The sequence below is a fragment of the Lemur catta genome, chromosome 1 (assembly GCF_020740605.2).
Source record: "Lemur catta isolate mLemCat1 chromosome 1, mLemCat1.pri, whole genome shotgun sequence".
In the NCBI taxonomy this organism is placed as follows: domain Eukaryota; kingdom Metazoa; phylum Chordata; class Mammalia; order Primates; family Lemuridae; genus Lemur; species Lemur catta.
This window is the reverse complement of record NC_059128.1, coordinates 166,060,768-166,086,014: the sequence shown is the minus strand read 5'-3', so window position 1 is coordinate 166,086,014 and position 25,247 is coordinate 166,060,768. Positions and strand designations below refer to the sequence as shown.

Sequence of the window (25,247 nt, the reverse complement as noted above, 5' to 3'; positions counted from 1 at the left end):
GACTTTAGAAAGCACTCTCGGCAGCAACAGATAATCTGTTACCAGATTTTTTTCCTGGTAAAATAATGCAATAGTTTTTAATGAAAGATCAGATAAAAAAAAATTTGCTCAGATAAATTATGTAAGATTTAGTACAGTGTGAGACACCAGCAGTAATGCAGGGCCAAGTTAGAGCAGATAAGAGGTCTTTAGAAGATGGTGAATTCTAGATATACTTTTACCAATCATTTTATAATTACAAGTAAACCCTTACCAAATTCGTGTACCAGAGTTTCCAAAGAATTTAGAAAGACTCCATTTCATTTTTGAAATTCAAAACATCTCTAGTAACTAAAAAGGCTGTTTTACAGTTGAATACACTAAATTTTTTAAAAATGGTAGAAGACCTACCAAGGTGACATAAGTTTCATGGCTGGAAAAACTATCCCCCTACTTTCCTGACTTACTAAAAGAATCACAGTATATTCCTTGACTTGCAAAACTAACATATTAAACATATTTATTTGATGTTTAAGACTTTCTGAAGTCAGTTTTTAGAACTTTATTTTACAAGTAGGGAATGTTTAATTTTTTACTAACATTTCTTCCCTAGAGATACAATTTATATATTTAAATCTTCAAAGTAAAAATCATCAAAATAGGAGATTAGCATAGAAACAGCCTACTGGTAATGGTTACACCTCCATGTTCTTTATATTTATTGGTCTTCAAACCATTGGGAGTTTATTTCAACCAAGGTTCTCTAGGCCTCCATTATTTGAATGCAACTCCAGAGAAACCTAGTGTACATTAATTTACAGTTTAGTGGTCACAATCAGGGAAATGATACTTTTCCAAAACTGAATTAATACAACTCAGTTATTGCAGAGTTAATTTATAACTCTTATGCCCATTCTACAGGACAAACCTTGCCAACATCTCACTATCGGTAATCAAATTTAAATGAAGTATTCAGGCGTAGCCTTTATGATGAGAATAATCTAGATGATCTGAGTCTAAATTTATGCCTTGTTCTTCAGTAAAGTACAGTGACTCTGGATATATGTTCCACAGATGCAATGATTTCTAGTCCTTGGTCAGTGCAGAATAAAATATAATTTGTATTTTTTCAATGTACCTTTATCTATCTAGGAAGACAGCTTCCTTTTATTTGCCTTTGTCTTGTTTTGAATATATAATTCACAGGTTTACAAACTTTTCCAATGACTACATTTCAGTATGTATTTCATCAGGAAACATTTGAGACGATATTATTGTATAGGTGAACTATTTGAAATTCACTGTTGGTCAAGTTTGTAAAAGTGGGTGCTTTTCTTGTAGATGGCAATTCCATGCAAGAGTAGATGTTTGCTAGTTCTAATCAACAGACTATACCTCTTGTCTTATCTTTCTCCCTATATTTAAAGATCATGTACTACCTTATTATCCATGTCCTCATGCACAAGGGACTACTGGGGAAAAAAAATATAGGATCAGATTGGTCCTTGTCCCTGGCTCTAAAAGGCCAAAACGTTTCAATGACTATGGTTTCAGTAAGATTAATAACTACCTACAAGGGTCTTTTGATGTTTCTTTACTAGAATAAAACATACATTTTAGGAGTTAATGATTTAGTTGGGGTGGGGAGCAACAGTCACAGGATTTTCAAAAAGTATAATAATTCAGTTAAGATTATACATAAATTAATGTTGCCCTAAGCTTTTTTTTTAATTTTAAGGGAATAGGCTTTAACATGGGAAATAAAATATTTGTTAGTCCATTATCTACATATTCTTCATCTTGGCCATGAGATCTTCCAAGCTTTCACCAGAATCCTCCACTGTTACCTCAGGTACAGAATCTTCTTGCTGTCAAATGAATAAGAGAAATAAGAACCCTATAAAATTCTTGATGCTTAAGAATATATAATCAGTAAGCCTTAACTGTATTCAACAAGTTTAGGCCGGGCGCGGTGGCTCACGCCTGTAATCCTAGCCCTCTGGGAGGCCGAGGCGGGTGGATCGCTCAAGGTCAGGAGTTAGAGACCAGCCTGAGCGAGACCCCGTCTCTACTAAAAATAGAAATAAAAATTATCTGGACAACTAAAAAAATATATATAGAAAAAAAAAAAATTAGCCGGGCATGGTGGCACATGCCTGTAGTCCCAGCTACTCGGGAGGCTGAGGCAGTAGGATCGCTTAAGCCCAGGAGTTTGAGGTTGCTGTGAGCTAGGCTGATGCCACGGCACTCACTCTAGCCTGGGCAACAGAGTGAGACTCTGTCTCAAAAAAAAAAAAAAAAAAAAAACAAGTTTATAAGTAAATTTTCTTTAATAAATACGCCTTCTAATTTTTAAGAAAGTCTTTTACTTTCCCCAGCTTTTTGATTTTTCAAATATTCCTGACATCTCTACTAAAGTTTTTTTAAATGATGTTGTGGCTAAAACTATCAATATACAAAAATGACATCTTCATTTTATCAAAATCTATTATATTTGATTCATTCATGAGTGAACAAAACCATTTTATGTCTGTTTTCAAACAGTTTAAAATAAGTTATGAATATCTGCATATTAACACTGAATACCTCCCTCTCACACTTTAATGCCTATAGTATACAATACATAAAACAGAAAATACTACATTGGCATTATAGAATAGGAAGATGATAGAAGAAGATAAGTGTACATTTTCTCATATGATATTTACTTATGAGTAAATCAGGTTTTTGAAGTACCTTTTTTGGAATTGTATATGCCACTGTAATTCCTTCAGGTAAGTTTGGAACCGGACCTGAAGAATTTTTCAGTTCCTCTTCTGAAACCTCAGATACCAGCTCAATACCTGTGGAGTTAAATTTGATCCTATAAGTTTGTAAGGAACTTGGTAAGCACCAATTATTCATATTTATATAATTTACATAATCTTACAATTATATTCCCTACCATAAAAGATTTTGTTTTATGCTGCCATTTTATTTTATAAAAGAATTCCTACCCCACTCATTATCTTCATGTATTATCTTTTCTTCTTCTTGTACAACTTCCTGTTTGGGCAGTGCTGCTACCTTTTCCTGGAGAAATCAAATAGTATCAAAGTGTTTTTACTCATTCTCAGTTCTCAGACAGGCTTTTTATCTTACCAAAAGCAAGACAGGACTTTCATTTTTGAAATTATGGTGAATAAATTTAAACTATAAAAATCTAGAATCCATTTATCTTGTATTACAAATCTGTTTCTACGTTATTGTCCTATTGCAATATGATCCCTCATACATTCTGACAGATTGACATATACCTTATATTCTTCCTGCTGCTTCCTGCAATTTCTGTCATCACACTGAGGATTTGGCTTCATGGACATAGTAGGAAAAAAATCCTGCATTGCGTTGTATCCAAGGTAAAAACTAACAGTACCAAAATTTAACAGAAACCTAGAAAAACAAATCAAAGTAGACTTAAACAAAACCATAAAAGTACTAGAAGAAAGTAACTGAATTTTTAAAAAACATTTTTGGAATAGGTACTGATTTATGTAATCTGCAACACAGAAAACAAAAATTCTATCTTGTTTAAAAGTTCTGCCTTAATAGTAGATGCTTGAATATTGTTGAATGAAGGAAAGAATAAAATTACTCCATTTCGTCAACTGTAGAATGCACTATTACTTTTTGAACTTCTAATAAAGATAAAATGCTTGCAATTAAACTGTGATATGTCAACAACTTTAAGAAGCATACTGATTTCAGAGATGTTAAAATGTGAGAGAAGTGTGTTTTTAAAATGCCCAAGATACGGTACTAAATCTACTATAATTATTTAAAAAATGTTATCTGTAACTTGCCTCCTCCCTAGTCAAATCTGATTCCTTTTAAAAGCTATATAGAGAAAAAATCATGTACAAAAGATAAATGACAAAAGGACAAATATTTGCAAATGCATATTCTTAATATAAAGACAAAAATACAGAGCAAAGGCTATTAGCAGATAATTCAAGTGCTCAACCTTTTTCATAAATAAATAAAAATTCAAATGAAATGCCTATTTTTTTACCTATTGGATTGACAAAGATTAAAGAATTTGATGATACCCAATGTTATCAAAGGTATGAGTGAACCAGGTACTCCTATGCTATGATGGAAATGTATAATCCTTTTGCAAGAGAAATTTAGTAATATCTGTCAAAATAAATATTGCATAAACTCAAATCCACTTCTAAAAATTTATACTACACAAAAATCTAGTATTCAAAAATATATGCAAGATGTTGTCTACACCATTGTTAATAATTAAAAGAATTATAAGTAGCCTAAATGTGTATCAGTAGAGGGGCTGGCTAAATATGATGCTTCCTTATGAGAATACTTGGTAACCATGATTCTTTTTTTGCTTTTTTGTACAATGCTATAAAATGTTTTGTTTATACAAGGTCTACTTTGTACAGGTTATTTGCTCTTATGTGAAATAGCCCTAAACTGTTACCTTGAGAGTTCTTATGTATGCTTTTTATAATTTCTTTGCTGGCAGCTGACACTGATATCAGGGTGCCTCCTTGTATATTTCATTTTGTTCTTATTATATTGGAGGCTTAGGAAACATAACTAAGCTAATAAAGTTGTAAAGTGTAGGGGAAAAAGTGGCCTGGATTGGGGAACATCTAAAGAGGTTCTGATTTTAATAAAGTATGAACTGATTCATAAATTCTGACATAAATTTTAGCTGCAAAGAAACCTGTTTCTTCTTTTTAGCTAAAGTTTAGATTGTGTAGTTGCTGGATATCTGTTTTTGGTTAGCAGAGGTATCCAAAAACATTTACATTATGGTAATGTATATAAATGTTACATTAACATTAATGTAATGTTTAATTAACAATAATGGTTAGTCTTTAATCACATTCAGACTATTTTTAGCAAGACTTAAATCAAGATAGTGGAAGCAAGTATGTTTATGCCCAAGTCTCTACCCTCTGGTCAGACTTGCAGAGATTCAAATTATTTGGTTAATTTTTCATAATTAAATACATCAGCACCAGTCTGGCTATTCCAAATGCAAGGAGTAACTGACATTCATATATATTCATGTATGAATATGCACACCTGTGTATTAATATATGTAATAATATATTCAAATATATTTACATATAAAAGCATACATATGTAAATATATACATATTTACATATATAAAATATTTAAATTTAAAATAAATACTTAACTGGTCATTTCAATTTTTAAAATGCTTAAAGAAATATATTTATTTTTATCAAAAGCATACAAAACTATTCAAAAAAATTAGCACTCACTCACTTTAACACGTTTTGTACTAAGATCCCAGCAACCACTCCCATAGTGGTAGGAAGACTGGCTGCACAAACACCTTCTCGTTTCAGAGTCTTTTCATCAATATTTGCAGCAACTACAAGGGGTGGAGCACACTACATGAAAAAGAATAAAACACATTTTAAAAGAGAGAGAAAACGTATGTTTCAAATGGTATTCCATTACATTTAAGTTTGTGTCTTTGAATTGTGATGCATGTTCAATGCCCCTAAGAACTCTAGTACCTAACAGTGAAAAATAAAATAATGCATACCGCAAAACAAGCAGATTCTCCAGGAATTATGAGCTGTATGTGCCCCGAAACTGCATTTTCACTGACCCCAGATTCCATCCATATTTGTCCAAGTTCATTACAAGCCTTAAGAGAACAAGGAAAAACAAGTAATTTACAATAAATTCTTTTCATGAAAAATCGGGGTTTAACTGAATAGATAACCAAAGGTTTCTTAAAACTAACTTTTGTAATAAATGAGCAAAATTGTAAGTAGTGGAATTCTTTGGTAACTACCACATAGTAAACTGACAGTATTCAAGGAGCAGTCAGTAAATACCTATTTATTAAACTGAACCACAGTTTTATTGGATATCTTGTCAGATTAACTGAAAAATTCACTTTTCTAAAATAATTTCAACAAAAAATGCCAAAATATCTGAAAAGTTAAAAACAATAAAACAATAACTCAAAAGGAAAAGAATTCTTGGTCGGACACGGTGCTTTACGCCTATCATGCCAGCACTCTGGGAGGCTGAGGTGGGAGAATCACTTAAGGCTATGAGTTAAGACCAGCCTGGGCAACATAGTGAGACCCCCGTCTCTAAAAAAAAATTTAAAAATTAGCTGGCTGTGATGGTATGGGCCTGTAGTCCCAGCTACTCCAGAGAGGCTGAGGCTAGAGGATTGCCTGAGCCCAGATGTTTGTGGCTGCAGTAAGCTATGATCACACCCTGCACTACTCTAGCCTGGGCAGGCAACAGAATGAGACCCTCATTAGAAACTAAGAAGGAAAGAGAAAGAAAAAGAGAGGGGAGGAATAAAAACTTACCTATCGGGTATAATGTACACTATTCTGGTGATGGGTACACTAAAAGCCCTGACTTTAGCATTATACAATTCATCCATGTAACAAAAACTCTTGTACTCCTTCTTAAATCTATTAACATTTAAAATGTATTTTTAAATAAAAACAAAAAATTGAAAAAAATTCTTTCCTTTTTGAGAAACCATGTTTTTAAGCAATTTATACATAATGATACATTTATAAAGTAACAAAAGTTAAAACACTGACCAAATATTATAAAATATTAATTTATTTAAAAAAATTTATATATCTGAAGTATTTGTTATTTTACAGTTTCCTCTGTTGGCATAAAAGAAACTAAGATTCTGTAACTATATCACCAGCAAGGCTAGACAGATTCCCACAGTTTGTAGAACTTTTTTCTTTTTTTGTAATAAGAGTCTCACTCTGTTGCCCTAGGTAGAATGCAGTGGCATCATCATAGCTCACTGCAACCTCAAACTCCCGAGCTCAAGTGATCCTCTTGCCTCAGCCTCCCGAGTAGCTGGGACTACAGGCACACCACAACACTCGGCTAACTTTTCTATTTTTAGTAGAGACAGGATCTCCCTCTTGCTCAGGCTGGTCTCAAACTCCTGAGCTCAAGCAATCCTCCCGCCTCAGCCTCCCAGAGTGCTAGGATTACAAGCATGAGTCACCACACCCGGCCAAAATTTTAAAAGTAGATTAAGAGAACATTAAAAATAAATAAAACACATAAAAGGGTTTAAATCCAGAACTATTTTAGGATGGGGATTATATGCTGAGAGAATATGCAGGAAAATAGATAAATTATGAGTATAATATGTTATACAACAGGAATACTCACTGTATTTATTGTCATTCGAGCTTCAAAATTATCCACACAGCTAAGAACTAGATCAACAGGTTTTCCTTCTTCTAACCCACCATTACTAGTCAAAGAAAATAAATTTTACTTGAAAAAGACACAAAATACATTCTAATACGTTAGACTTTATTTGTTCTATCACACTTATTCTTTCATTAAATGTTTGAGTATAATTATAACATAGTAGGTATTTACTATTAAAGATCCCATATAAAGTATTGAGTAACTACATGAATACATAACATCAATGACACAGTGGTAGTACTTTTGTAAGAAATACAAGGGTAAAGGAAGTATAAAATCTGTTCACAACAGCTACCTGTTCCTTATCAGCTTTCACAGACTTTTATTCATGTTTCCCTACAAACGTAAATGTAATAAAAGCTAATTGAATGCAACTCATTATTACAGTGGTGTTCTGACAATCTATCTGTTTTCACATGGAAATATAATCTAGAACACAAAACTTAAAATTGAGGATCCCTGGTTATATCATTATAGGTTACAGGGGTTTTTTGCCTGTTTGCTTTTTACTTTTTCATTGTTGTTTTTGGATAATATATACCATTATATACTTTTCACTGAGCTTCTAATACATAAAAATTACACACAAAAATTACTATTTCTTTGGTTGTTCTTTTGTTTTTTGAGATAAGATCTGGCTCTGTTGCGTGGACATGAGGGCAGTGGCATTATCATAGCTCACTGCAACCTCAAACTCGTAGGCTCAAGCAATCCTCCTACCTCAACCTCCCGAGTAGTTGGGACTACAGACATGTGCCACCATGCCCCATTAATTTTTTCTACTTTTTGTATAGACGGGGTCTTGAAATGTTGCTCAGGCTAATCTTAAAAGGCAGCTGTGCTCACCACTGTACCACCAATGCAGGCTAGTCTTGAACTCCTCACTTCAAATGATCCTCCCACATTAGCCTCCCAAAGTGCTAGAATCATAAGGCGTGAGCCACTGCACCCATCCAAAAAAATTACTGTTTTTAAAAATAGAAAAATATGTATCTGCCAATCCATTAAATTAATCATTAGATTTTTCTAATAGATTTTCAAATAATACTTGAGCTGGACATTGTACTAACATTCATAAATTAAAATTTTACCTTATTCTATCCATGAAATGTTGAAAGTTTTCCACTGTGGTTATATTATAGTTGTGTACTTCAAAAAGAACATCAGGATTAATGTTCCTAGGAGGGAAAAAGGGAATGATTATACAGACTACTAGTAGCTATCGTAAGAAAAAGCAGAAAGGAAAAAGAGCTGAAAGAGCTAAAAAGCATTTAACATGCTTCAAAGAAGTAGAATTCAAGCTATTCAAAAAATATCCAAAGTTCTCTTCTACCTCTTTTGTCCCACACTTCAGGGACTAGGTTCAAAAAACGTGTAGATTGTCATAAGGACTACAAAAATATTCTCATTCCAACTTGGATCAACAAATACTGGGAATTAAGACTTTACCATTCCTGGTAGCTACAGCTCAGCATGACAAAAGATGTTTCTTTGTTCCTTATTCAATTCAGTACAAGTCTAGTACACCACCTGTCTTTATACAGCCTTATAAGCTAAGAATAGTTTTTATATTTTTAGAGGGGGGACCAAAAGAAAAAAAACGTTATTTCATGACATGAAAATTATATGAAATTCAAATTTCAGAGTCCAAAAATAAAGTTTCATTGGGGCACATATGCTCATTCATGTTTGTGTTGCCTACTGTTGCTACAGTTGAGCAGTTGCAACAGAGACCGTCTGGCCCGCAAAGACTAACATATTTATTATATAGACATATACAGAAAAAATTTGCCAACTCAGGTCTAACAGGTAAGTTAGTGAAATGTGCATTTTTACAGAGAAAAATTCAGATCCATTTACATATTAGGTTAACTCATACCAAATACAAAAAGTTAAGATTTCACTGAATATGGTCTTTAATTTATTCTATTTACCTCAAAGTATGTTCTGCTGCTTGAACTTTACTTAATCCTGCTTGATGAGGTTGGAAGAAAAGTCTGTTCATATTGGCCAGTTCCACCTTGTCATAGTCAAAGAGTAGCAACTAAAATGAAAATAGTGGTATTCTGATGAAAAACATACCAAAACACTGAAAATAAAAAAAAGCTAGTGAACTTTACATTTGACAGATTTAACAGTTTGTTAATAATACTACTTAATTCTAAAACACTAGGTGCCATATATTAATTCATTGGATGCTCATGTGAGGTAAGTATGTAGGTACTATTATTGTTATATCAGAGCTAGTCATCCCATATACAATGAAAATGAGATTCAAATTTAGGCATTCTTAATTCAACATCCCCACCCTAACCACAATGCTGTGCTGCCTGCCTCTCTAGAGAATTCACTCCGAAATTAACATTCATTCCAATTTTTAAAATGTGTGCCAAAATCCTACTGCATTCCAACTTTTTGCAAAAAGCCAAAAACCCACTGAATAAATGAAGTCTTTAAATAAGATAAAAACAAATGCTGTAACTTAAAACTATAGCATAACCTGACTCCTCAGTGTATGACACGATATACACCCATCACATGGCTAAAACATTATTCCAAACAGAATTACTAACCACTTAATTGTTGTTTCCTGACACATACTTAGGCCTGTTTCCAAACAGCATTTGTCACACACGCACAATTTAAAATGGCCATTAGATCACATTTCTTATCAGTAAGAACAGGTGAGAGCCAAGGATTTCCAAAGTCCCTTCCTGATCTAAAATTCCGTGAATCTATAATACAATTCTCAGCATCACAAATTTAACAATAAAAACAAAAATAGGATTTTCTTTTTCTTAATACAGAAACTAAAAAGGGAGGGGGGGAGAACCCGAGCCCACAGTAACACCTCCCAGATAATCCTTAACACTTGCTAGAAAAGATCTCAATTATATTCTCCATGGTAATTTTCTAATGCCTACTCAGAGAGTCTCCAAAACATGGTTTATTTAAGCTCAATCAATAAATATTTATTAGGTCAGGCCAAGTGTTAAATTTGAGTTTCTGCCTCCCAGCTTGTTTGCAACTAAGTTGCAAGAAACACTACTAAACTTGGGAAGAAGAGGTGAGAGTTGTAACTCTGACACTAAACAGCTCTGATAAAGTGTAAATCACTTTCACTTTTTAGGCCTGTATCCTCATTTATAAAATAAAGCAGCAGATCTAGACCTGGTGATACAGGGTACCTCAGATACTTTCAGGGATTCCAGATACTTTTGGGGGATAAAAAATGGGCTCTGAGTTTCCCATCCTCTACTCCCTATTTAATTCCATGAATTAGCTTCTTGTTTGTTTTACAAACCGAAGAAAGAGTTCCTGAAACTTACCTGTATAGAATCTTAGTTTATAAACTTGAGGGCACAATGGAATCACTGGGACAGTTTTTGAAAAAGTCTGGGTCTCATCCCCAAAGATTCTGATTTACCTATTATGGGGTGCAGTATGGATATCAGAATTGTTTAAACTTTCCAGGTGATCCTGATTACAGCAATATGATTACTATTCTGGATAGATCTTTGCTACTCAAAACGTGGCCTGGTCCAGCAGCATCAGCATCACCTGGAGCTTGTTAAAAGAGCAAGAGCATTTTCCCAGCTTTCATATGCATAGTGATCATCTGGGGATCTTGTTAAAATAACGATTCTGCTTCAGTATGTCTGGATTGGAAAGTCTTCATTTCTAACAAGCTCCCAGCTGATGCTGATGATACTACTTTGGGGACCAGACTTGGAGTAGCAAAGATCCAGTGGTTCTTAAAGTGTAGTCCCCAGAACAACATGGGGACCTGTTAGAAACGTCAATTATTAGGTCCACCTGACACCTGTAGAATCGAAACCACTAGAGTCTGGCAATGTTTTAAAAAGGCTTCCAAGTGATTCTAATACCATACTCAAACTTGAGAACCACTGATCTCAATGACCTCTAGTATCCCTAGTCAATCAGCCAGGGTACTTAAGACAATATAAGCAATTTTTGGCCTGCTTTTCTAAACCTTTTGAAAGGTATTAAAATTTTAATGAACATTTTTAGTATTTTGGTGTTGACTTTTCTATACTGATAAATGAGTGCCAATTTTGAAACAACTTAAAGAATTTGGGGTGGACCAACATATTAGAAAGTATTGATAAACTTTGCTTTATCAAAATGGCAAATTAGAGGGTAATTGTGAAAAGTTTATTTAACCACTATATCTGACAGCATAGACTTTGGCTTTATAAATCTAAGATTAGTATATTGAATTGGGGTATAAGAAAGTTTCTTCTCCTTCCTACCCACAATCCAAATCAATTTTAGAGAAAAGTGAAAAATATACGGGTTTAAAAAAAAATCCAGCGCTTTCTCTAGTTCAAATTCAAGAGTAAGAAAGGTACATGCTTTCTACTCTGTCTGGTGTAAACATGTGTTTAATAAAATGTTAGATGTTTCAGTGTTTCACTCATACTATCTATTTAACAGCCTTCTTTCCTAAACTTCTATATATCTAAAACACTTAAGTCCAAATTGTTTATATACTACCTCAAATAAAAAAGTTCCTGAACACAATTAGATGGTCTTTGCCTAATTAGCAATAATACCAGCTTTTGATTGGGTAGAGACATGTCTCAAATCTTTTGAGTAGAAAGAACAACCTGGGTACACTACCAATCAATAAACTACTAGTAATGAGAAAAGAATCACAATTAGTACCTGATTTACTCCAGGACTTAGTAGTTCCCTATATGATAGGCAAAGAGAAATGTTTTTTACCTTACCAATGCCACATCTTGTCAGCATTTCAGCAGTCACACTACCAACTCCACCAACACCTACTATTGCTACAGCAAAGGTACGGATTTTCTGTGAAATAGAAAATTATACGTGTTGGTTAATAACTCTTCATCTAACATGTCACTAGAAATTAAAAATCATCTTCAAAAACTTGGAAAGGTTTATCATACCTCATAGTCGTTTACAATCCCCATTCGTTTCAGTGCCATCAAGCGGCTTAAAACAAAGAAAAAAGTTTTAAGGCTTACAATCTTTTAGTTAGTAATGATACAGATAGACATACATCATCACAGAAAATAAACACCAAAACTCAATCATTACTAATCTTTTAAAAGAAGAAGACTCTTACAGCTGGCTTTTACCAAATGAAACTAAATTATCTGGGTAGCTTTAAACACTCTACCAGGTGTTTAAAGATTTTTTTTTTTAAAGCTCCAGATATATTCTAACGTACAGCCAAGATTGAGGCCTGACTTAAACATTTTAAGGGTCAAAGTGAATTTCAACATTTTTCTATACTTTGGTAGTATAAGTGAATTTTTAATGTTTAACACTCCATCGTCAGAATAAACTCATGGCTGGAATTCCACTCACTTGTTGCCTCCACCCAAAATGGATGATGTCTACTTTTAGTAAGCACTTACTCTATGCCAAGGATTCTAAGTACTTCAGTTACTGCTAATCTGTTATTATCTTTAAAGTGTTTATATCCATTACCATCATATCTGTAACTAACATGCTAACATTGTTATTTCCTTTCAGTTTTAAGCATTCTTTGAAATCAGATTTCATCCCTAATACACACAGACATTTCCCATCCCACCAATCTCCCAATACTGTTATATGGTCTTCTTGGTTAGATGTTAACTGTTCACAACTGGGCCATGAAATATATTAGAACTTATCCTTTCCTCTATAACCCCCATCCCTGAAGTTAATAACTGTTTCTCTTATGCTTAATTTCCTATGTATTTTCACAAATTCAACCCCAATTCTCTCCACTAGTCTAAAATTCCTGTAGATGCACTCATATGCATGAGGCATTCTATCAATTTCATCTTAAATATGTATCTCCTAGAATCTGACATGGTATCACTAGACTTACTGCACATACAGCTCCCTTAGGATCTCCCTTCATCATCATACTACAAATTCTCTTCGTTTCTTTAGCTTGTAATCCCCTGCTTCCTGTGTCCTATAGCTCAGTGGTTCTAAAGTTTCTATGGATCATCATAAGCAGCATCACCTGGGAATTTGCTAGAAAGGCAATCATCACCCGCTGAATCAGAAACCTTGGATGTGGAGTCTAACAATCTGTTTTAACAAGCCCTCCAGCAATTGTGATGCACATTACAGTTTGAAAGCCTCTGTTATAGATTATTTCTTAACTTGTTCTCTTCTTATGGTTTGAATCTTCCAGTAGCATTGCAAAAGGTGCAGCAATGGTAAATTTTGATAACTTGCATGTCTGAAAGTGTTCTTTATCAAAATTCTTTATCAAAATTACAAAGAGTATATATTTGTGGAAAGCTACATATACACACACACTCTTAACTGATAGTTTAACTTGGTATAGAAGTTGAAAGTTGGAATTTTCTTTCAAAATTTCTAAGGTATTGCTCCAGTGCCTCCCAGCTACTTAATGTGAATTTTTTAATCCACTGTGATGAGTACTTAGTGTACCCTTTCAAAATGAAAACTCAAGTTTTTCAGTTCTGGGAAAGTTCCTTGAAGAATTTGATTTCCTCATTTGGTTTTTCCTGGACTCTTTCTGGACAGTCTATTATATTTCCTATAATTTGGAAGTTGGACCACCTGGACTTGTCTTTTACTCTGACATTTTTTCTCTAATTTTCCATCATTTTAGTTTTCTGCTCCATCCTCTGGATGATTTCTTTCAACTTTATTTTCTAATCCTTCTACTCAGATTTTCATATCATTACCACCTCCATTTGCAAGAATTCTTTTTAATTATCTGAATGATACTTTTTATTGTGCCTTGTTCTATACCATTTGTACAATATCTTATCTGAAGATAGGAATCACAATTTGGGGGCATGTGTTTCTCTTACATAGTCTATCCCAAGTTGCTATTTTTGTTTCTTTCATGTTAGGAGTTTCTCCCATCCTTTGTTCTGTTCATATTTAAGAGTGGGACATTAATAAAGGTAAGGATATAGGCAATACTTGTTTGATTTTGGGCTTCACTGTAGGGTGATCTGGCCAGGGTATTTAGTTGAGAAACCCACAATGTCAGTGTCTTTCTTCTTGGCTCTATCAGATTCCTTAGAGAAGAATCTTTCGAAACTCCAAACTGAAGTTTCAACCTGGCTGATAGCTATTGGAAGTTCAGTGGAGGACCAAGGCTGGGAGTCCCAGCATTCAGCATGCAAACATTCAGTACCTCTTGCTTCAAATACAAAGACCTAACTCAATTACTAATAGAAATCCTCTATTTTACTCTCTCCAATGAATAAATCTCTAGTCTCTTCTCCTGGTAGAGAATGAACATTTGCCCAACTACCCACAATGGGGTAGCAGACATGAAGCTCTGTTTCTTCAACAGACTTTCAACTAAAAGTTTTTTAGCCCTACCTTAAGTCCTTCTACAAGTACCTGTGCCTATTCCTGAGCCTTTTGGGGGATTCTGTGCTATAAACTGGGTTGTAAGCCTAACATTCCACTTCTTTGAATATATTAAATCAGTTATCTTTCATTTATCCATTTTCTAGTTTCCAAATTGTGTTACTATAATCTTCAAGCACAGGGACCTAACCCCTCCCCCCACCAATTATTAATAGGAATCCTTTATTTTTTCAATGGGGGTTTCCTTTTCAAAAATTCCTTTACTGTCAGTTTAGTGGGGTTGGGTAAAAAGTGATAGCAAATTCCTATGATCAATCTGCCATCTTTACCTTGATGTTACCTTCAGTCTTTACAAATAAACTTAAGAAGAATGTATAGCAACTCCCTTTTACAGATGAGGGAAAAGATTCAGGTAAATCAGCTGCCCAAGATCAGCTAACCGGCAAACAGTATTCAAAGCTGGATTTCTGGATGGCGGAGTGGAGGTGACCTCCTGGATTTGTGCTCCCGGAAAGGAAGGCATGGATCTCGACCTGCCACAACGCTAGAGGATTGCTCCTCCACAGGAACGGTGGGGTGAACCCACGGAGAATCGCCGTGGGACACAGAGAACAAGAAAAAACAGAGGCGAGTGGGAAATCAGACCGAGATAATTTGGAGAGTGCGGGACGGAAAACAGACGGCGGAGTGCCGGACGGCCGTGCCTGCCTCACCGACGAGTGAGGCGGGTTCAGCCCCACAGCAAAGCGGCTTGATCTCCCCACTGACCCCTACATCCACTCGGTCAGGGATCTGACTGAAATCGGTGCAGAATCACCGCAGGAGACGTGGAGCTCCGAGGACAGGTGACATAAGCGGGAGAGAGCTTGGACTGGGGGGGGGGGTCTCCTTGGTGCCCTATCTCTTAAAGGGACAGACGCGGACCTGCACCGAGGCGAGGGGCCGCGAGCGTGAAATATTAAAGCGGGACTTTTTTGCTCTTTTCTTCCCCTACAGCGGCTTTCCGGCCGGGGAGCCGCTGTGGGCCCTGCGACTGCCGAGCTATGAACACTCTCCCCCGGCGCCTGCGGTCGCCATCTCGGTTCCCACAACAGCTAAGCGGAAAGGACCTTGGACTCTGGCGGGTCTCTGCGGTGCCCTATCTCTTAAAGGGACAGACGCGGACCTGCACCAAGGCGAGGGGCCGCGAGCGTGAAATATTAAAGCGGGATTTTTTTTTCTCTCTCTCTTTCTTTCTCTTTTCTTTCTTGTTTTCTCTTTCTTCTTCTTGTTATTCATATTGTTTCTCTCTTTTTTTTTTCCCCCTTTCTTTTTCTTTTCTCCTTTTCGGTGGCCCTCCAGCCCAGGAGCTACTGTATACTCCTGAGTGCTCCAGACCCCCAGCTCTGATTCCTATCGGACCCTGAAAATTGCCCCCCAGTGCCAGTGATCTGCGGGTGGGCAGGAACAATTGTGCGGGCCAAGGTCTAATTGCTGCAGAGCCATAGGGTGCCAGGCGGCTCCCCAGGAGGCTCCATCCCCTGATCCGTAGACCCTCTCCAGGTACCCTTCCCAGGTGTGAACACTGAGTGCTTCCCCAGACGCAAGAGTGTGGAGCCTGGACCTTGGGAACACTGGGACAGTGTAGACCTTTGCCCATGGGAGCTGCAGCAGCTGGGGCACTGAGTGAGTGAGGGCACTGCCTCCTCGGCCTAGCCAGTGTCTTTCCTGCAGAAAGAGACAGAAACCACACATCCAGAGGAAGAACCAAAAGTCAGGGGGGAAAAAAAAAAAAAAAGAGAGGGAGAAGAGGCTTTCTGCTTGCAAATAGTGTGAATCCTGCCTACTAACTGAAAGTCCACAACACAGTGATTTAACTTGCCAAACTGGTCTTAGGTCAAGCCAACCCTCTGGGGGTGGACACATCAGAAGCAGTCCCCCAACTGAGATAGAAAACAACTCTGAACAACACACAACAGTCTCCCCCTCTAGACAAAGGAAGCAACATACCTAGACTGTTTCACAGCCTAAGAACAGAGTATAAGACGTGCTGTTAAATAGACTAAAGCTGTGAGAAAAGATCTAACGATAGAGCCAGATGGGAAGGGCTCAGCGGAAAAATATGAGGAGCACAAAAAACCAAACAGAAACCTCGCCCCCAAAGAGAAATACCAACTCTCCTCCAATTGGCACAAGCCAGTTTCAGAATACCAACATGTTACCAGAAGAATTTCAGTCTTGGGTTATAAATAAGCTGAATGATATACAAGAAAAAATAGATATCCAACACAAAGAAACCACAAAAAAATTCCAGGATTTGGAAGAAAAATTCACTAAAGAAATAGAAATATTGAAGAAAAACCAAACTGAACTCCTAGAAATGAGGGATTTATTCAGGGAGCTACAAAACACAGTGGAAAGTCTCAAGAACAGGGCAGATCAAATAGAAGACAGAATCTCAGAGATCGAAGATAACTCTTTCCAATTAAATAAGACAGTCACAGAGATAGAGCAAAGAAATAAGAAAAAGATCAGAATCTTCAAGAAATGTGGGATTATGTGAAGAAACCTAACGTGAGAGTTATAGGGATCCCTGAAGGTGAAGAAGATAATAAGCAAGGGCTGGATAAACTATTTGAAGACATAATAGAAGAAAATTTCCCAGGCCTTGCTAAAACTTTAGATATACAGGTTCAAGAAGCTCAAAGAACCCCTGGTAGATTCATAGCAAATAGGAAAACACCACGCCACGTAGTCGTCAGACTGACCAAAATATCCACTAAAGAGACCCTTCTTCGAGCTGTAAGGAGAAAGAAACAAGTAACATACAAAGGGAGACCCATTAGAATTACGCCAGATTTCTCAACTGAAACTTTACAAGCAAGAAGAAGTTGGGGCCCCATTCTCACTCTTCTGAAACAGAATAATGCCCAGCCTAGAATCTTGTACCCAGCTAAGCTAAGCTTTCTATATGAAGGAGAAATTAAGACATTCTCAGATAAACAAGGACTGAGGGAATTCACCAAGACAAGACCACCCCTCCAAGAAGTACTCAAAAGAGAGTTACACACGGATCATCACAACAAAGACCCACGAATGTAAAACCACCCAAGAGCTAAAGATCAAATTCTAGCCAGCACAATGGCTTCTCTCAAGAGAGAAAACATAGCAATGAAGTTCTACCCAATAAGATAAACAGAAATCTGTCCCAATTATCAGTTCTCTCACTAAATGTCAATGGCCTGAATTCCCCACTCAAGAGACACAGACTGGACCAATGGATAAAAAAACACAAACCAAGTATCTGCTGCCTTCAGGAAACTCACTTAACCGGCAAAGATGCATTTAAACTGAAAATAAAAGGATGGAAATTGATATTTCAAGCAAATGGTAGCCAAAAGAAAGCTGGTGTGGCAGTTTTAATTTCCAATAACTTAGTCTTTAAACCAACAAAAGTAATAAAAGACAAAGACGGTTACTACATACTGGTGAAAGGCACAATTCAACAAGAAGACATAACCATACTTAATATATATGCACTCAATCTAGGCGCACCCAGATTCACAAAGCAAATTCTACTCGATCTAAACCAAATGATAGACAACAACACTTTAATACTTGGAGACTTTAACACCCCACTGACAGCACAGGACAGATCCTCCGAGCAGAAAATAAGCAAAGACATAGTAGACTTAAACAGAATGCTAGAACAAATGGGCCTGACTGACATCTACAGGACATTCTACCCGAAATCCACTGAATATACATTCTTCTCATCAGCTCACGGGACATTCTCTAAGACTGACCATATCCTAGGACATAAAGCAAGTCTTAAAAAAATTAAAAAAACAGAAATCATACCCTGCATCTTCTCAGATCACAATGGAATAGAAGTACTAATGAACCCTAACAGGAACTCTCATTCCTACCCAAAGTCATGGAAGCTAAACAACCTTCTCCTGAATAACAATTTTGTAAAGGAAGAAATTAAGTCAGAAATCAAAACATTCTTTGAATTAAATGACAAAGGTGACACAACTTATCAGAATCTATGGGATGCAGCTAAAGCAGTCCTGAGAGGAAAATTCATTTCCATAAATGCCTATTTCAAAAAGACAGACAACTTACAAATAGACAACTTAACGAATAGACTCAAAGAGCTGGAGAAAGAAGAACAGACTGACCCCAAACCCAGCAGAAGGCGAGAAATTATTAAGATCAAATCAGAATTAAATGAAAAAGACAACAAAAATACTATAAGGGAAATTAATAAAACAAAAAGTTGGTTCTTTGAAAAGATAAATAAAATAGACACACCACTGGCTAGACTAACCAAGAGCAGAAAAGAAAAATCTTTAATAACTTCCATCAGGAACATGAAAGGAGAAATCACAACCGAAGCCACAGAGATACATGACATTATCTATGAATATTACAAAAATCTTTATGCACACAAATTGGAAAATGAGGAGGAAATGGACAAATTTTTAGAAACACACAGCCTTCCCAAGCTCAATCAGGAAGAAATAGAATTCCTGAATAGACCAATATCAAGAACTGAAATTGAAACAGCAATAAAAAACCTTCCCAAAAAGAAAAGCCCTGGTCCAGATGGGTTCACACCTGAATTTTACCATACATACAAAGATGAACTGGTGCCCATCCTACATAAACTATTCTTCAATATTGAGAAGGATGGAATTCTCCCCAACACATTCTACCAAGCCAATATAACATTGATACCAAAACCAGGAAAGGATGCAACAAAAAAAGAAAACTACAGACCAATTTCTCTCATGAACATAGATGCAAAAATTCTCAATAAAATCCTAGCAAATCGTATCCAAGTGCTTATTAAAAAAATAATTCATCATGACCAAGTAGGCTTCATCCCAGAGATGCAGGGGTGGTTCAACATATGAAAATCTATAAATGTAATTAACCACATAAATAGAAGCAAAAATAAAGACCATATGATCCTCTCAATAGATGCAGAAAAAGCATTTGACAAAATTCAACACCCTTTTATGATAAAAACACTTAACAATATAGGCATAAATGGGACCTACCTAAAAATGATACAAGCCATATATGACAAACCCACAGCCAACATCATACTGAACGAGGAAAAATTGAAAGCATTCCCACTCAGAACTGGAACCAGACAAGGCTGCCCACTGTCCCCATTACTTTTCAACATAGTATTGGAAGTCCTTGCGAGAGCTATCAGACAAGAGAACAGAATCAAAGGTGTCCAAATGGGGAGAGAAGAGATCAAACTCTCACTCTTCGCTGATGACATGATGTTGTATCTGGAAAACCCCAAGGACTCAACCAAGAGACTCCTGGAATTAATTAACGAATTCAGTAATGTCTCAGGTTACAAAGTCAATACACACAAATCAGAGGCATTCATATATGCCAATACCATTCAATCGGAGAACCAAATTAAGGACTCAATACCTTTCAAAATAGCAACAAAGAAAATAAAATATCTAGGAATATATTTAACTAAAGAGGTAAAGGACCTCTATAAAGAGAACTATGAAACGCTAAGGAAGGAAATTGCAGAACACGTAAATAAGTGGAAATCCATACCATGCTCATGGATTGGAAGAATTAACATTGTTAAAATGTCTATACTACCCAAAGTAATCTATAGATTCAATGCAATTCCTATTAAATTACCAACATCACTTTTCACAGATTTAGAAAAAATAATTATACACTTTGTATGGAATCAGAGAAGACCCCGTATAGCAAAAGCAATCTTAAGCAATAAAAACAAAATGGGAGGTATTGATTTGCCAGACTTCAAACTATACTACAAAGCTGTGGTTCTTAAAATTGCTTGGTATTGGCACAAGGGCAGGGACACAGACCAGTGGAACAGAACAGAAAACCCAAATATAAAACCATCCTCATATAACCATCTAATCTTTGACAAAATAGACAAAAACATACTCTGGGGACAAGAGTCCCTATTCAATAAATGGTGCTGGGAAAACTGGATAGCCACATGTAGAAGACTGAAACAGGACCCACAGATTTCACCTCTCACAAAAATCAAATCACGGTGGATAACAGATTTAAACCTTAAATGGGAAACGATTAGAATTCTAGAAGAAAATGTAGGAAAGACTCTTACAGACATTGGTCTAGGCAAAGAATTTATGAAGAAAACCCCTAAGGCAATTGCAGCAACAACAAAAATAAACGAATGGGACCTGATTAAATTAAAAAGCTTCTGCACAGCCAAAGAAACAGTCATGAAAATAAACAGACAGCCTACAGAATGGGAAAAAATTTTCGCATACTACACATCAGATAAAAGACTGATAACAAGAATCTATTTAGAACTCAGGAAAATCAGCAAGAAGAAATCAAACAATCCTATCAAAAAATGGGCAAATGACATGAATAGAAATTTTTCAAAAGAAGACATAATAATGGCCAAAAAACGTATCAAAAAAATGCTCAAAATCCCTAATCATCAGGGAAATGCAAATCAAAACCACAATGAGATACCACTTAACTCCGGTGAGAATGGCCTTTATCAAAAAATCCCAAAACAACACATGTTGGCGTGGATGCGGAGAGACAGGAACACTCATACACTGCTGGTGGGAATGCAAACTAGTGCAACCCCTATTGAAAGCAATATGGAGATACCTTAAACAGATTCAAGTAGACCTACCATTTGATCCAGCAATCCCATTATTGGGCATATACCCAGAAGAACAAAAGTCATTCTTTAACAAAGACACCTGTACCCGAATGTTTATAGCAGCACAATTCACAATCGCAAAGATGTGGAAACAACCCAAGTGCCCATCAATCCACGAATGGATTAGTAAACTGTGGTATATGTATACCATGGAGTACTACTCAGCTATAAGAAATAACGATGATACGACATCTCTTTGGTTCTCCTGGAGAGAGCTGGAACCCATTATAGTAAGTGAAGTATCCAAAGAATGGAAAAACAGGCATCACATGTACTCACCAGAAAACTGGTTTCCCTGATCATCACCTAAATGTACATCAGGGAAGGATACCAATTGGATATCAGACTGGGATGGGGGGGGTGGGGGGAGGGGATGGGTGTATGCCTACATGACGAGTGCGTTGCACACCCTCTGGGGAATGGTCATGCTTGAAGGTGCAGACCTGGGGAGGTGGGGGGGGGGGGGGGATGAAGGTATGACTATATGGTGAGTGCCAGGAGCACTGTCTGGAGAATGAGAACGGACGCGCCTGGGACTCTGACTCGGGGGGATGGGCGGGACATGGACACTGTATATGACCTGAACTTATGTACCCCCATGATGAGCTGAAATAAAAAAAAATTAAAAAAAAAAAAAAAACAAAGCTGGATTTCTAAGCCAGGATTTGATACCAGGTTTGCTAATCTCACAACTTCTGTTTGCCCCTCCACATTTTTATAATTATATTCTACACCACATAATTTCACAGTTACTTGTGTTGTTGGATCATTATTTCACATGCATTTAGTCTCCCAAACTAAAGCAAAAAGGACTTTGAGGGTCAGAGGCTTTATATTTCCTTTGTATCACTTGATGCAATTAAAATGGTGTTGAACACACACAAACCTCTTTCCTATATCTTTCAACAACCTTGCACTTTCCCTATCATAATTCTTACCACCTGTATTGCAACTGCATGTTTGCCTTTCTATCTCACTCTCATCTGGCAAGCTCTGGAGGGAAAAGACCATGTCTACTTTGTATCCACAATGACTACCTATATGAAATACTCAATACAAGGTAAATAATATCATCAAGGAGGGTTGGAGATATAAAGGTGCTGAGTAAATAATTGCTGAATGAACAATTAAAAAAATTAAGGCTGACCTTTACTAAATTTCCATATACCAATGAACAGGTTTAGGTGTCAACTGCCATCTCCTATATAGCAATTTTAATAAGAGCAAATGTTGCAAATAAGATAGAAAATAATAAATGTTTACACTTGAGTTCTGAAAGTTTTGTGATTATTAATTACAACGTCAAGGGATCATCTCACATTAAAATAATTTCTGGGCTGAGCACGGTGGCTCACGCCTGTAATCCTAGCACTCTGGGAGGCCAAGGCGGGTGGATCGTTGGAGCTCAGGAGTTCGAGACCAGCCTGAGCAAGAGCGAGACCCCATCTCTACTAAACATAGAAAGAAATTATATGGACAGCTAAAAATATATATAGAAAAATTAGCCGGGCATGGTGGTGCATGCCTGTAGTCCCAGCTACTCGGGAGGCTGAGGCAGGAGGATTGCCTGAGCCCAGGAGTCTGAGGTTGCTATGAGCAAGGCTGACACCACGGCACTCTAGCCCAGGCAACAGAGTAAGACTCTGTCTCAAAAAAAAAAAATAATAATAATAATAATTTCTGAAAAATGACTTTAAATATATACGACCCATATTCCTTTGCTTTTCGTCCTTGGAGGAAAAATTTCAAAGTCTTCATTTGTAAAACTTAAAAAAGTTTAAACATACCAAATGAAATGGTTTCTACTCATTCTCATTAGAAATATCAGTTCATGCTTATTCAATCTCTAAAAATTTTGGATCATTAACCTTTCATATTTGGCAATACAGTTAAAGCACCCTAAAATTCCACTGAGGTTTTCTATGTCACAAACAACTGAAACTCAATTTTAAAATCAAAACTCTCACGGTCTTTAAAGGGAAAGAGAAACAATAACATCTTCCCTATTTCATCTACTTTAATACCATCCAGTTTTTAGCCACACTACCTACCGGTTTATTTATTTTTACTGGGGAGATAGTTCTGTGTGAATTTTGGATTAAGACAAACCTGATAAGTCCAGGCCTTATTATTTACTACTATTTCTATAACCTGAAGTGGCTAAGTCTTAATCTTCTCACCTATAAAATGGGGGTAAAATAACAGTAGCAATCTCATGGGATTGTGGTGAGAAGAGACAATGCCTGTGATGTGCTTAGCACATAGTGAAAACTCAATAACGACTTGCTACTAAATACACTAAGCAATAAAGTCTTGCGCAAGTCTTACCATGTACAAGCACTATTCCAAGAGCTTTACATATACTGTTTTCAATCTTCACAACTATGACAGAGATAGATATTACTCTTATCCCCATTTGAAACTGAAGCAAAGAGGATCAGAACTTGCCTAAGTTTACTCAGCTACTTAGAGAGCTGGGATTTGAATCAAATCAGTCCAGCTGTAGAGTCCTTACCCTTTAACCATAGCACTATATTCCGCCTCCTGAATTAACAAGCCACCTTAGAAAAGGAGAAAGGAGAGGGGCGCGCAGGCCTGGTAAAGTGCAATGATTTGAGATGTTAAGGAGCACCCCTAATATCTCAAAATTAGGACTAAACCCCCTCTTCCCCGCTCCACCCCCATTTAAGATACTCTGAGAAACCTTTATGAAACTCAAAGTTTATGCTTAGCCAGTTTTACACTTGATGTATCTTTTGAAAGTTCTTACTAATCTGTTTTATGCAGATCGAAGTGGACTAATAAAGAGAAAGGCGTTAGGAAACCGGATACTTAGGCACAGGAGCAGCACCATATGGCTGACTCACTTGGGGTTTTTTAAGGAGAAAAAGAACATATTCTGACCAGTAATAAGACGTGGCCCTTCTGGGGGATGGACACGCTTGAAGCTCTGACTCTGGCAGAGCAAAGACAACATATGTAACCTAAACATTTGTACCCCCGGAATATGCTGATAAAAAAAAATTTTAATAAAATAAATAAAAATTGATCAAAAAAGAAAAAGATGTCCCTTGACCACATGAGAACGGGATCCAACCCCCTCCCCCAAAACCAAGAAAAGGGTAGCGGGAGTCGGTTTGAGCCTGACTCGGGGAGCGCCCAACTCCTGACCACATGGAGACCGTGACACAGTTCGTCCCCGCAACGCCTCTGATCCACGACGCAGCTCACCTGTAGGGATTGGAATCCACCACCTCTGGGCTCATCTTCTCGATGCGGGCCCGGCCGCCCACTCCGTCGCCTCCCCCAAGGACCCGCCGACTTCTCTCCTGGGCAAGTTCCCGCTCCAACTCCTGTACCCGCTGCTGCAGCCGCTCCACAGACTCGGCCATGGCTGGGACTCCGGCCGCCAACGCTCCCAGCCCCGGCCTTCGCCGCCGCCGCCGCCCCACGCTGCTCGGCTGGGACCCGGAGGGGTAAGTGAGGAGGCACCTGGCCGCCGCCTTCCTAGCCCAGAGCCCTTGGGAAGTGCTCCCAGCGCCTCGCAAACAGACACGTCTCCGCCACTCCCACGGGCTTTCCCCGGTACCGTTTCCGGTGCGTCGTCGACATTGCTCCCCCTCACCAACAACCCGTCTCTTTTTGCTTCCTTCTTCGCTGGATCGGCTAGACCAGGCCACGGCAGGACTGGCGTCCTAAGTGTCCAGAGCAGGCGGCCTGCGGTGTTGCCTTTCTAAGCCGGCGGCCAGGAGAAACGGGATCTTTTATTCCTGGGCTCAAGGCCCCGTCGGGCCCTTTTCTGAACCGGACCCTAAAGGTCTTCCGCCTGCCAGTGCATTAAATTTGATGCTTGTAACGATGACTGTGGCTTTGTTTTCTTTAAAACTGAGGTCTCCAATTCCGAAGCTGGCTGAAGAATTTAAATCAGAACACACATGG

General features: G+C 37.3%; 1 protein-coding gene across 2 annotated transcripts; it reads right to left on the bottom strand.

The window, feature by feature from the left end:
- Positions 1-36: 36 nt before the first annotated feature.
- UBA5 (ubiquitin like modifier activating enzyme 5) lies at positions 37-25,247 on the bottom strand. 2 transcript variants are annotated; one of them, XM_045538822.1, is made up of 12 exons: positions 24,540-25,247; positions 12,187-12,232; positions 11,996-12,085; positions 9,181-9,290; positions 8,338-8,424; positions 7,202-7,286; positions 5,568-5,672; positions 5,282-5,409; positions 3,276-3,411; positions 2,976-3,051; positions 2,716-2,822; positions 37-1,847 (listed from the first exon to the last, which is right to left on the bottom strand). In XM_045538822.1, exons 1-12 carry the CDS (start codon positions 24,698-24,700, stop codon positions 1,764-1,766), a joined length of 1,215 nt encoding a protein of 404 aa, XP_045394778.1. In that variant the 5' UTR covers positions 24,701-25,247; the 3' UTR covers positions 37-1,763. The 2 variants fall into 2 exon arrangements, with proteins under 2 accessions (XP_045394778.1, XP_045394785.1); XM_045538829.1 differs by lacking the exons at positions 12,187-12,232; positions 24,540-25,247 and having other exon boundaries at positions 12,001-12,084.